Source organism: Balaenoptera musculus, chromosome 6, assembly GCF_009873245.2.
Source record: "Balaenoptera musculus isolate JJ_BM4_2016_0621 chromosome 6, mBalMus1.pri.v3, whole genome shotgun sequence".
NCBI lineage: Eukaryota > Metazoa > Chordata > Mammalia > Artiodactyla > Balaenopteridae > Balaenoptera > Balaenoptera musculus.
The window spans coordinates 108,356,925-108,367,500 of NC_045790.1; the positions used below are offsets into that span (position 1 = coordinate 108,356,925).

General features: G+C 59.4%; 2 protein-coding genes across 2 annotated transcripts; one reads left to right on the top strand and one right to left on the bottom strand.

Moving 5' to 3' along the window:
- Nucleotides 1–2,600: 2,600 nt before the first annotated feature.
- CFAP157 (cilia and flagella associated protein 157) lies at nucleotides 2,601–8,672 on the top strand. The gene is made up of 9 exons (XM_036854430.1): nucleotides 2,601–2,773; nucleotides 4,738–5,009; nucleotides 5,674–5,827; nucleotides 6,246–6,513; nucleotides 6,869–6,999; nucleotides 7,227–7,377; nucleotides 7,745–7,911; nucleotides 8,077–8,263; nucleotides 8,569–8,672. Exons 1-9 carry the CDS (start codon nucleotides 2,601–2,603, stop codon nucleotides 8,638–8,640), a joined length of 1,575 nt encoding a protein of 524 aa, XP_036710325.1. The 3' UTR covers nucleotides 8,641–8,672.
- Nucleotides 8,673–8,799: 127 nt separating this feature from the next.
- PTRH1 (peptidyl-tRNA hydrolase 1 homolog) lies at nucleotides 8,800–10,326 on the bottom strand. Its single transcript, XM_036854453.1, has 5 exons — nucleotides 10,215–10,326; nucleotides 9,632–9,861; nucleotides 9,279–9,377; nucleotides 9,063–9,129; nucleotides 8,800–8,995 (listed from the first exon to the last, which is right to left on the bottom strand). The coding sequence occupies exons 1-5, from the start codon at nucleotides 10,308–10,310 to the stop codon at nucleotides 8,816–8,818; spliced, it is 672 nt and encodes a 223-aa protein (XP_036710348.1). The 5' UTR covers nucleotides 10,311–10,326; the 3' UTR covers nucleotides 8,800–8,815.
- Nucleotides 10,327–10,576: the final 250 nt, after the last annotated feature.

The following is a 10,576-nucleotide window of genomic DNA, read 5'->3' on the forward strand; positions in this document are numbered from 1 at the left end:
GCCCATTCACGGTGTCCAGGGTGACTCGCGGCCTGGTTTTACTTTGGGGAGCGGAAGGAGAAAGGCTTTGTCAGTGGTCCACTGGGGAGGAGCCCAGCCACCCCTGGCTGTGGCTCGGAGCCTTCTGGATCCATTCACTGTTACTTGCATTAGGATCTAGAGCTACCTGGCGTGTGGAGACGATCCATGAAGTGTGTACTACACGCCTGAGGCCAGGCAGTTCTTCCATCGTCCTGTGTCTCTGTATGTAGAATGTCTCTCTATCACAGAGACAGCAGGGCTCTGTCTTGGCAGGTGGCGCCCTACTCGAGCATGTGGTGCCGGTGCATTTCGGGCACGTGATGAGGTCATTTTATCTGTGTTACTGCTGTCCTCCTCCATTCCTGCTGCCACACCATCTAGCCTTCCAATCAACTTTTTTCCAGATCTGAAAAAGCGTATCCTGCTGGTCATGAAGCCTGTTGGTGACCTGGAGAGACTGTGATGAGTTTGGTCCCAGTGGGGAGTAGTGTTGGGGTCATACTGGAAACCTGCTAGAATACTGGGCGCAGGGGTGTGGGGTTCTTTGTAGGAACTTCCGTTTCTACCCTTTTGTCCCCAGTCACCCTCTCATTCAAATTCTGATCTCCCTCATACTGTTAAGAAATCCAACAAGTCAGGGCCAGTTGGTGGAAGGTGCATCTCCACAACCAGGCTATTGTCTGGTGAGACTTGCCTTAAGGGGGTACAAAGCTGACGCCTTCTGTGGGCTCCAGGCAGCCTGAGGGGGCTGCTGGTCATGCTGCCCCACTGGGCTGGGCACCCAGAGCTACCTCCTGAGATGTGCTTCAGGTAAAAGAAGGAAGAAACCTGAGAGGCGTGACGAGGAAGGGCACTGGGGTGGCACCATGGAGAAGCTTTGCCTGGGCTGGGCTCCTCTGGGGCCCCCCATGCCATGCTCAGGTGGGGGTAGGGCGGTGTCCAGCCGGAGTTGGGGGCATTGCTTTGGGCTAGAGGGGCAGTCCCCCTGCTGGCCCCAGGTCTCGGGCGCTGGGCCAGGTCAGTCTCTCTCTGGGGCTTCGGTGTCGCCCCGTCTGTGGTCCCAGGACTCACTGCACTGTTGTGAGTCTGTGCAAAGGCTGAAGCCCGTGCACAAGTGTGGCGGCCCTCCCAGGGCTGCCCCAGCCTGCAGGGAACAGATATTCTGGGGAAGACGGACCACCACAGGCTGGGGGTACTGGGATGTTGGAAGTCCCAGAGGCTGCTCAACACAGAGCAGGCTGGAGCCTCGCCCACCTGCTCCGCGGATGGCAACATCAGCTGCCGCTTACTAAGTGCCTACTGCATCCCTGGGCCAGATCCCTGCACCATGGACTTCACATACAAGGTCACTTTCAGTCCACAACATGGTCTCCCTATTTTACAGCTCAGTGAGGTCAGGCCACTGGCCCAAGATGTAAGATGTCTCTTCCATGGGATGTGAGAAACTGTACCCAAACTGGAGCCTGCTTTAACCAACCGCCGCTGCAACCTGCCTCATTGCCAAACACCCAGCTCCGCGTCTCCCTGCACCCACCCCGAGGATCCCACTGTTTACAAGATCCGGCTGCTCAGACCAACCCCAGTTGCTGAAGTAACACTGAGCTGCCGCTTGTCCAGCCGTCAGACTTTTAGGGAAGGGCAGCAGCCATCTCTTGCTAAGTGCTGAGCCTCTGCCGAGCCCTGGGACAACAGGGGTAGATAGGACCCGGCCACTGTCCCGGGGAGTGCCTCGGCTCACAAGCGCTGGGTGGACACAGCAGGCATGCAGGCGTGGCTGGCTGGAGATGAGGGCCAGGAGAAGGAGCATGAAGGGGCCAGAGCCTGGTCGGGGCACACGGCTGCCAGCTAGGGCATCTGCCAACCAGTCACCGACTGCCCTCCTGACCCAGGATGCTGCCACCCCAGACGAAAGCTACAGAATGGGCTTCAGTTTGCCGGGGTCAGCATGGGGCAGATGGAGCACTTCCCCTGAGCTTTGCGGAAAATTGAACCAGCCTCTGGACTGGGACATCTTGGGACCCCAGCATGGGAGCCTCTGATAGAAAACATCCATTCCTTACCATACTGCCTCTCCACCCGGCTTTGGGTGAACCGAGAGAATGATTTTGCTGTGTAGCTGCATCACCAAAGAATGAACAAGCTGGGCTCAGAGGGAGGGGCTTCTTGACGCGGGAGTGGGGTGGGGGGGGGGGAGCTCTGTAGAAGTCCCTCCCATTCCCAATGGGCACAAAGGGGCAGGGTGGTGATTTCTAGGGCTCTGACTCACTCTAATATTCCCATGTCACTTATTTCCACTTGAGGGAAGGAGGGGTCTCCCGAGAGCCCAAAAGAACGTCCTGTGAGCCTGGCGTCCTGATCTCTGAGATGCCATGGCCTGGGACACCCAGGCCTAGGGCCCCTGTGACGCCGTTGGCCTCGGAGCAGGAGGCTGGTCTCTGAAGCCCAGCCTCGCCAGGAAGAAGGAAGGTCCCTTTAAGCCCTGCCTCACATCCTCAGCTTGTTGCTATGTATGGGACCAACTTCCTTAGCAACCACCTGGCCTCTTAAAGGGGCCCTGGAGTAGTGGTTACCACCCAGCCATGGCTCCCAAAAAGAAGGCAGGCAAGGGGCCCAAGGAACCCGAGGTCAAGAAGAAGAAAGGTGGGAAGAAGGATCCCAGCCCGGCCAACAAGCCCATGGAAACGCCCATAAGCGAGGAGATCCGGGAGTTCTACCACATCCAGATCCGCGACCTGGAGGACAGGCTGGCCCGGTGGGTGGGCGGGTAGGGTGGTCCTGCTGGGTCAGCGCTGGCCGCTGTGCGGGCTCAGCCAGGGGGTCCTAGACCTATGTTCTGGACTCCCATGGGATGTCCAGACCCCACCCTACCCCAGCCTCAGTTTCCTCCTAGGTAACACTTTGAGGCAAAATGGATGTCCCCGCTCCATCTCAGCCCCCAGAGTGCCGGGGTCTCAGGGCGAGCCCACCCCAGGCAAGCACCACTCCCTCGTGCCTCACCGCTGCCCAGTGGGACCATGCATTTTATAAGACGGCAGAGTTCAATCAGTGGGATGAATTGGAAATGGCAGCCCCCTGGCAGGCGGGTGACCACGTGTCCCTCCTTCTGCCTGCCCCCTCCCCCCAGCCTGTACCGTGATTCCCTGATCTGTGGGCCCCACCGGCTTCCCCAGCTGCTGAGCCCACTCGGCCATGCTGGGCCTCAGTTTCCCCAAATGTAAATGAGCAGGGTTGTGAGACATGGGTGGTGGTGTGTGGAGGGGGGATTCTCTAACCCTTCTGAGACACGTTCACTTGCCCACTTTTCTTAGTTTTACACTGGTTTCCTCTCAGTTAGGATGCACTAGCCCAGTCTCAGGGTGACACTTAAAAGACACACCCCTTTGGTGACAAGTAGGCAGAGGGTCTTCCCCAGGTGATGTTGCAGATACTCACAGCTAACGTTGAGACCTTCCTGTGCTGGCGCTCACCGCGTCCTTAAAATGGTCCCACGAGAGAGGCCCTCATGTCATCCCCATTATAGAGGTGGGGAGACTGAGGCTCAGGGAGAGGAAGGCACCCCGAAGAAGAGGCTCCAGAATGCGAACCCTGGCCCCTGACTTTGCCACGCCAGGCTGCCTCCTTGCTCCACAGGTCAGGTCATTCAGCTTTGTACCTTGCACTGCCCTGTGTGCAGTAGCCATACAAAAGATGTTGGTTGCGGGAATTCCCCGGCGGCCCAGTGGTTAGGACTCTGCGCTTTCACTGCCGAGGGCGCGTGTTCAATCCCTGGTCAGGGAACTAGGATCCTGCAAGCCGCGCAGCAGCGTGGCTTAAAAAAAAAAAAAAGATGCTGGTTGAGTCAATTGTGAAGTGAAACATCTTTCCAAATAACTTCTATCAATTATTCCATTGGAAACCAGAAAATTGTTTATGTGACACTCTTAAAAATTCACAAACTTCCCTCAAGCTGAGACACCAGATGGAATGTATTTGGGAGATGTTTATTAGGTACTTATTATTTGCCAAGCTCCTCTGCCAGGCCACCAAAATACAGAGATGGAGGAGGTCAGGTCTTGACTTCCCAGTGGGACAAGGGTCAACCTACAGGAGGGCACCAAAGAAAGGGCCACAAATGCTGCTAAGGGCCAAGAAGACTCCACTGAGGCGGCCACACAGGGGTTCACTCAGTGGAGGAGGGTAAGGAAGATCACAGGTGCAAAGGCTTGGGATCGCAAAGTCCTGAAGTATTAAGGAGGGCGCAGAGCCAGCAGCAAGCATTATGGTTGAGAGCCTCGGCTTTGGGGTCAGACTGACTTGGGTTCAGGTTCTGGTTTTGCCCTTTACTAACTCAGAGATGCTTCTTCCCTCTGCGTCTCAGTTTCTTCACCTGTGAAATGGGTATAATCATCATAGTATCTACTTCCTTACAGGTTGTTGTGGATTCAACAAATACAGAGTACCTACTGTGTACCAGGCACTGTCCTCGGTGTTGGGGACACAGCTGTGAATGTAACAGACAGAGGCTCCGCCCTCACGGACCTTACATTCTAGTGATGTAATGAACGTAAAGTGCCGAGCACAGGCATTGGCTTGGTCGCAAGCATTGATCAGGGGGCACAGTGGGAGATGAGGCTGGAACCTCAAATGCCCCGATATGGGAGGGTCCAGGGAGCAGCCTAGCTGCATGGAGGGCTGGCTTGTCCAGCTCCCTGGACCTCTGCCCCGCACCTGCCTCAGGTACCAGCAGAAGTGGGATGAGCTGGCTGTGCAGGAGAAGCTGTTTCGCCAGGAGTTTGAGCAGCTGGCCAACAACAAGAAGGAGATCGTGGCCTTCCTCAAGCACACGCTCAACCAGCGGGTGGATGAGATCACCGACCTCAACGAGCAGCTCCAAAGCCTGCAGCTGGCCAAGGAGATGGAGAAGGACGCCTTCGAGGCACAGCTAGCCCAGGTGCGCCACGAGTTCCAGGAGACCAAGGACCAGCTCACCACTGAGAACATCATCCTTGGTGAGGGGCACTGGCCAGTGAGCCTGGCGGCACACGCCGCGGGGGTGGGGAATCCAAGGCTCTGTTTCTTTGGTCTCAAACCCTAGCTCCCCCACGGACTACCTTTGTGACCTTGGGCTAGCACTTCTCTCCCACCCTGTTTTCTCACCTGGGAAATGGGGATAATACGTCTACCTTGAGGAACAACAGCTACGTGCTGCTTCCCACATGTATCCTCCATGGTAATTGTCCAAGCAATCCTGAGGCAGGAAGTCCCTTCACCACGGGCCACTTTGTAGGTGAGGAAGCACTTCAAGGGGGAGTGTCTTGCCCAAGGTCACCCAGCTGGCAAGGGTGGTTGTGAGTTTCAATGACAGCATGAGCGCCTGATCCAGAGAAGGTGTTCAAATTCAGTGACTGTTGTCACTGTCACTTTCATGAGAGGGGAGTAGAGGAGAGTGTCAAGGGAGGCTCCTTGAAGCCCAGGCTTTGTAAGACTAGTGGAGGAGAAGAAGAGCATTCCAGACGAAGCCATAAAGGTGGGCAGGGCCGTGCAGGGCATGTGTGGGGACAGGGGACTGGCCCTACTGGATCGGGACGTTTAGGGGCATCATCGCTCAAGACCCCCGGGACCCTGCCCTCCCGAGGCGGCCCCTCACCAGGCCTGTGCCCTGCGGCGGGGCAGGGGGGAAGCTGGCAGCCCTGGAGGAGTTCCGGCTGCAGAAAGAGGAGCTCATGGAGAAGTTCATGTTGCTGGAGGACCAGCTGCGGAAGCAGGAGAATGAATACAAGGACTACGTGCATAACCTGGAGAAGAAGTCGGTGCTGGACAAGGACAGGTGGGCAGGCCGGTGCCAAGCACAGCCCGGTCCTCAGACCTTTGACAGCCTCGGCTTCTAACTGGGGGGACTGCACTAGCTCCTAGACGCCCCGACCCGCTGCTCCTCACAATCCTGGCTGATTTACGGTGGAGGGGAGAAAAGGTTCCCAGTTCTCACGCCGGTGCTGAAGAATCCCTGGACTTCCTTTTGCCACCTTCTGTGACTTAACTTATATTTATTTAATAATGAATAATATTTACATGGATAAAGTTCAAAATGGTACAAAGGGTCTACAGTAAAAAGCCTCCTGCCTGTGGCCCTGTCCCCTCCTGGGGGAGAGAATGTAGAGATCTAGGCGCTCTGGGGACCCCCGCGTAGGCAGGAGGTGCCTGTACCAACTCTGTCTGACCCCCTCACTCCCACCCCTCCTGTTAAGATTGAAGAAGGAGATCATCCAGCGCGTGAACATGGTGGCCGCTGAGTTCCGCAAGGTGGCCACGAGCCAGATGTGGGACACGACCAAGCGGGCCATCATGGAGAACAACACCGTGACCCTGCAGCTGGCCAAGATATCCCGGCAAGGCATGCAGCTGCTGCAGGAGAACGAGCAGCTCAGGGGCAACCAGGACAACCTGTGCAAACAGCTGGAGCTGCTGGAGAACTCCCAGAAGGTCATGGCCAGGCACAGCAGAGGCCACAAGAAGGTGTGCCCTCCAGGCCCTCATCATGGGGTGTTTGGCACGGAGAACAGGAAGGAACCCTAGGGGCCCTGTCCTCAGGGCAAATACAGCCCCTCACGGGTGGACCCCAGGGGCCAAATCTCGAGGGAGGTAGCTGTGAGGCGATGGGGCCCTTCTTGTGCGGGCTCTGGCCCCATCTCTGGTTTGTATTTGGTTTAAAGCCCCCGTAACTGGTTGAAGTCGAACCCAACCCTGGGGACCCAGCTGCTATCTAGAGAGGGTGCCGGGCTCCCAGGGCCTCGGCTGACCTCTCCGGGGGAGCGGGGCTGGCTGAGGGCCTGTGGTGGGCCCAGGGCATGGCCACCTGCCCACACTGCAGATCATCCTCATGCTGACGGAGAAGTGCCGTGAGCAGCAGCAGGGCAGGGCAGAGGCCAAGCAGCTGCGCCTCCTGCTGAGCCAGCTGGAGCAGAGCCTCATGCAGCTGCAGAAGGACCACCAAGCACTGAGGTGCGGCCCGCAGAAGGGCAAGCGGCGGGAGCAGGTGGGAACCCCTCCCTTTGTGGCCACGTGACACGGGCCAGCGACTCCCCCTCTCTAGAGGGGCCCTGAGGCTTCATCTGTCAAACAGGCTGAGGCCCGGGGCTGGCCGAGGGCCCCTGTGGGCTGGAGAGAAAAGGCAGGGCCCCTCACCCTAGAATGGGGAGGAGGCTGACTTGTCCTGGTCCCGGGCCCAGGAGCCAGAGAGAACAGTTGAACCTGCAGCTGGAGCGTCAGCAGGCCGAGGGGCAGCGGCTACAGCAGGAGCTGGCCGAAGAGCAGAAGGTTCGGGCGAACCTGGAGACAGCCCTGGCCCAGGCCACCTCCTTCCTACAGGACATTGTGCAGGTGAACTGGAAGTGGGTGAAAGTGGGGGGCGGGGGATGGAGCCAAGGACAGAAACTGCTTGGAGATAACTGGACCCTCGGAGATGGCCAGGCCAGGTGCCCCACCTGCTCCCTGTGAGATTCCTGGCAAGTCTGTCCTTTTCTGATTCTGCACTTCAAAGACCCCTTCGAGGTTTCAAAGGAGCTGGATGGAGTCCTCTGAGGCCCTGGAAGGCCTCGGGTCTCAGTCTTCCCATTTGGAGAATGGGTATCCCACCACAGCCAGGGAACACTGAGAAAACAGGCACTGGGGTTGGAGTTTCCCAGAGGTGGGTGCTGGGGCCATGAAGGGCCTGACCTCGTGGGCCCGCCCGCACCCCTACCGGCAGATGCAGCCCGACGAGGAGGACGGTGACTTCGATGTAGTGTTCCAGCTGCAGCGCAACGAGATGCTGAAGCACCTGCTGGTCATGCTCAGCTCGGCCATGGCCCTGAGCCGCCAGATGGCCGTGTCCCCCCGCCGGGAGAGCCAGTCCTGCGGCCCACCAAAGGAGCGGTGAGTGAGTGACCCTGTGTGACCTCAGAGGAAGGAGCTACGGGACTAGTCCAAGGGCTGTCCTCAGCTGAGCCTGGGCCCGAAACCTGGCTCCCAAGAGCCTGTCTGAATCTCAGCTTCCTCATCTACGAAGTGGAGGTGATGACACCAGCCCTCTCCCCATAGGCGGTGCAGCACCCAGCCTCTCAAGACAGGGCCTCTGCTGCAGCAGCTGTCCAGCGTCACACCCTACCAGCTAGGGGGCCTGGGCCTGGTGCCTCGACGGATCCACATCCCACCCAACCCTGAGGACCTCAGGCTGCTCTCACATACCACCCGTGTGGGAAACTTATGGGCACACAGCAGCCCTGAGGTGAGGGTGCCAGGGGCCCTGCGGACAGCAGGATGGCAGCCAGCCCTCGGTGCAGATCATGGCTCTGCCACGCTGCAGCTGTGTGGCCCTGGGGAGGTGGCTGGACCTCTCCAAGCCTCCATTTCCTCATCTGTAAAATGGGCTGAAGAAAGGTGTGGCAAGCCCTCAGTGGGCTAAGACATGCCCACACATCCCCTGGGAGGGGGGCTTGCTAGGCCCTGTGGCCCCCTCCTCTGCCGGCAGGGGAGAGGTGGGAACCCCCCGAGCAGGCCTCAGCTTCCAAGCTGGCATCTTTGTTCTTACAGATCCATACCTCTGGTTCTCCAAAAAGGTTCAAAAAGTTTAGTCTTCCTGAAGTTTCCCTACTTTCTAAGTAGGACACAGAAGACCAACCTCCCATCCCAAAAATGGACTGTTCCGTCCACAGGCAGCCTGGGGCAGCCCAGAGAAGAGTTATATAAAAAACAGATACCACAGGTTGGCGTGGCACCTCTGTGGATGTGGCTGGGTGTGTGGGCACGACAGTCAGGCAAGCAGCCAAGTCCACTGGCGTCAGGGCCCTGACGAAGGCCTCTGGCTTCGCTCACGTTTGTGGTCCAGGAGCAGGTCGGTGGCACTCAGCAATGGAGGCAGCAGCTCCTGCTCAGCAGGGGAGAAGTGGCCCAGCACGTAGCCCTGCACTGTGTCTGGGTGTGTCGGGCGCCCGATGCCCACCCGCAGCCGTGGCATTGCCTGTGGGCGAGCCAGAGGGGCCCAGGGAGCTTTGGTGAGGAGTGTCGGGGGCCCTGCGCCGGCCCACCCGACCCAGTGCAGGACTCATGTTAGAGTTGAGGCAGCTAATACAGGAACGGACTCCATTGTGGCCCCTTCAAGGGATACGAGAGGAGCAGTTAGTGCTGTCTTGGGTCAGCACCCTTCACCCCATCCCCTGCCAAGACTGGGGTCGGCAACCCTACCCCACTCCAGCTGGGAGGCCAGCTTCCCTATCCCCACCCTGACCAGCTCAGGGCCTCACCTGGCACTTCCTCCCAACTTCAGAGCCAGTTTCCCCAGCGGCTTGTGGAGATCATCGTGCACCAGGCAGACCTCCTCAGCGTCAGTGCAAACAGCTCCGCTTGCACAGGGAAAGGGTGGCCCTAGTTACCGCTGACCTGCCCAGGGGGGTTGTCCCGACTCAAGGCTCCCATGAGGAGGGGCCGCAATTAACCCCACTTCATGTATAAAGAAACTGAGGCTCTCACAATCACCCAAGGCCAGGCAGCAATTGGAGCTCAACAGGCACCTGGAGCTCCAGGTGAACTGATCTGCCGCAGCCCAGAATCCCCTCGCTGGCCCCTGCGCCCTCCCGGGCGGCCCACCCCTGGGGACCTCAACTCACTGGCCCGGGCCACGCTGCGCCCGTTGACGTTCATGAGCCGCCGTGGCCGGAGAAGGACCAGCTGCGCATCCCCGAGTGAGGCCTGGGCGAGGTCGGCGGCACAGCGCCGGTCGCGCGCCCAGCTCTCCGCCACACCTAGCCGCCGCGCCAGCTGCCCCAGCACCGCCATGCCCACGCTGTGCCGCGTGCCGGGCAGTCCAGGGTTCCCCAGGCCGGCCACCTGCGGGCGACACCGGGGAAACCGAGGCCCGACAACTCTCCCCATCCGCCTTCTCACAGCGCCCTCCGGGACCCAAAGCAGGGGAAGGTAAACGGAAAACTGGGCCAGAGTGGGTTAGGGGTACGAAGAGGAGCCCAAGAAAACCCGGAGACTTCAGAAGGCCGAGTGGAAACGGGCGCCCCCGGGCTGGGCGGGCAGGGCACACCAGTGCAGGAGCGGAATTCCTGGAAGTTTGGAGCCCATCCGAGCATCGGACCCATTTCTGATACTAAAACTATGACAAGGAACTGGGGTGGGGGGCTTTGCCCAGGAGACACTGGCTACCCTACGCTGCCGTCCCTCACTCTATTCACCAGCCACCGCTTCCCCGGGGGCCGGGGTTCCAAAACGCACCGGCTTACGGCCAGACTCAACCACAACCCTGCGCGCCAGAGGCCAAACGGCCCCATGCTGCCCCAAGAAATGGCCCAGACCCCGCCCCCTGACGTCAGCCAGCCCTCGGCCAATTGCGGCCGCCACCTATCCAGGGGCGGCCATTAGCGTCCAATCCGGGGCGGGCCACGCGGCCGCCATGTTTCTGAGGGGCGGAAGTGGCGGGGCGGGGCGCCCCCGCGAGTTTCCCGTGGCCGCGTCACCGTGTCCGAGGGGTTTGTCGTGGGGCTCGCGGAGCCCTTGCTTGACCTCCGGATTGGGAGGAGGGAGCCGTATTTTGGCC

Excerpts from the sequence above, each read along its gene's own strand:
- CFAP157 (XM_036854430.1), top strand. The coding sequence starts at position 2,601 with ATGGCTCCCAAAAAGAAGGCAGGCAAGGGGCCCAAGGAACCCGAGGTC. Across the intron at positions 5,828-6,245 it reads TCGGTGCTGGACAAGGACAG|ATTGAAGAAGGAGATCATCC; the intron begins GTGGGCAGGCCG and ends CCTCCTGTTAAG. Across the intron at positions 7,378-7,744 it reads TCCTACAGGACATTGTGCAG|ATGCAGCCCGACGAGGAGGA; the intron begins GTGAACTGGAAG and ends CCCTACCGGCAG.
- PTRH1 (XM_036854453.1), bottom strand. The coding sequence starts at position 10,310 with ATGGGGCCGTTTGGCCTCTGGCGCGCAGGGTTGTGGTTGAGTCTGGCC. Across the intron at positions 9,862-10,214 it reads CCCCGGGGAAGCGGTGGCTG|GTGGCCGGCCTGGGGAACCC; the intron begins GTGAATAGAGTG and ends TGTCGCCCGCAG. Across the intron at positions 9,378-9,631 it reads GCCCGGGCCAGTGAGTTGAG|CGGAGCTGTTTGCACTGACG; the intron begins GTCCCCAGGGGT and ends TCCCTGTGCAAG.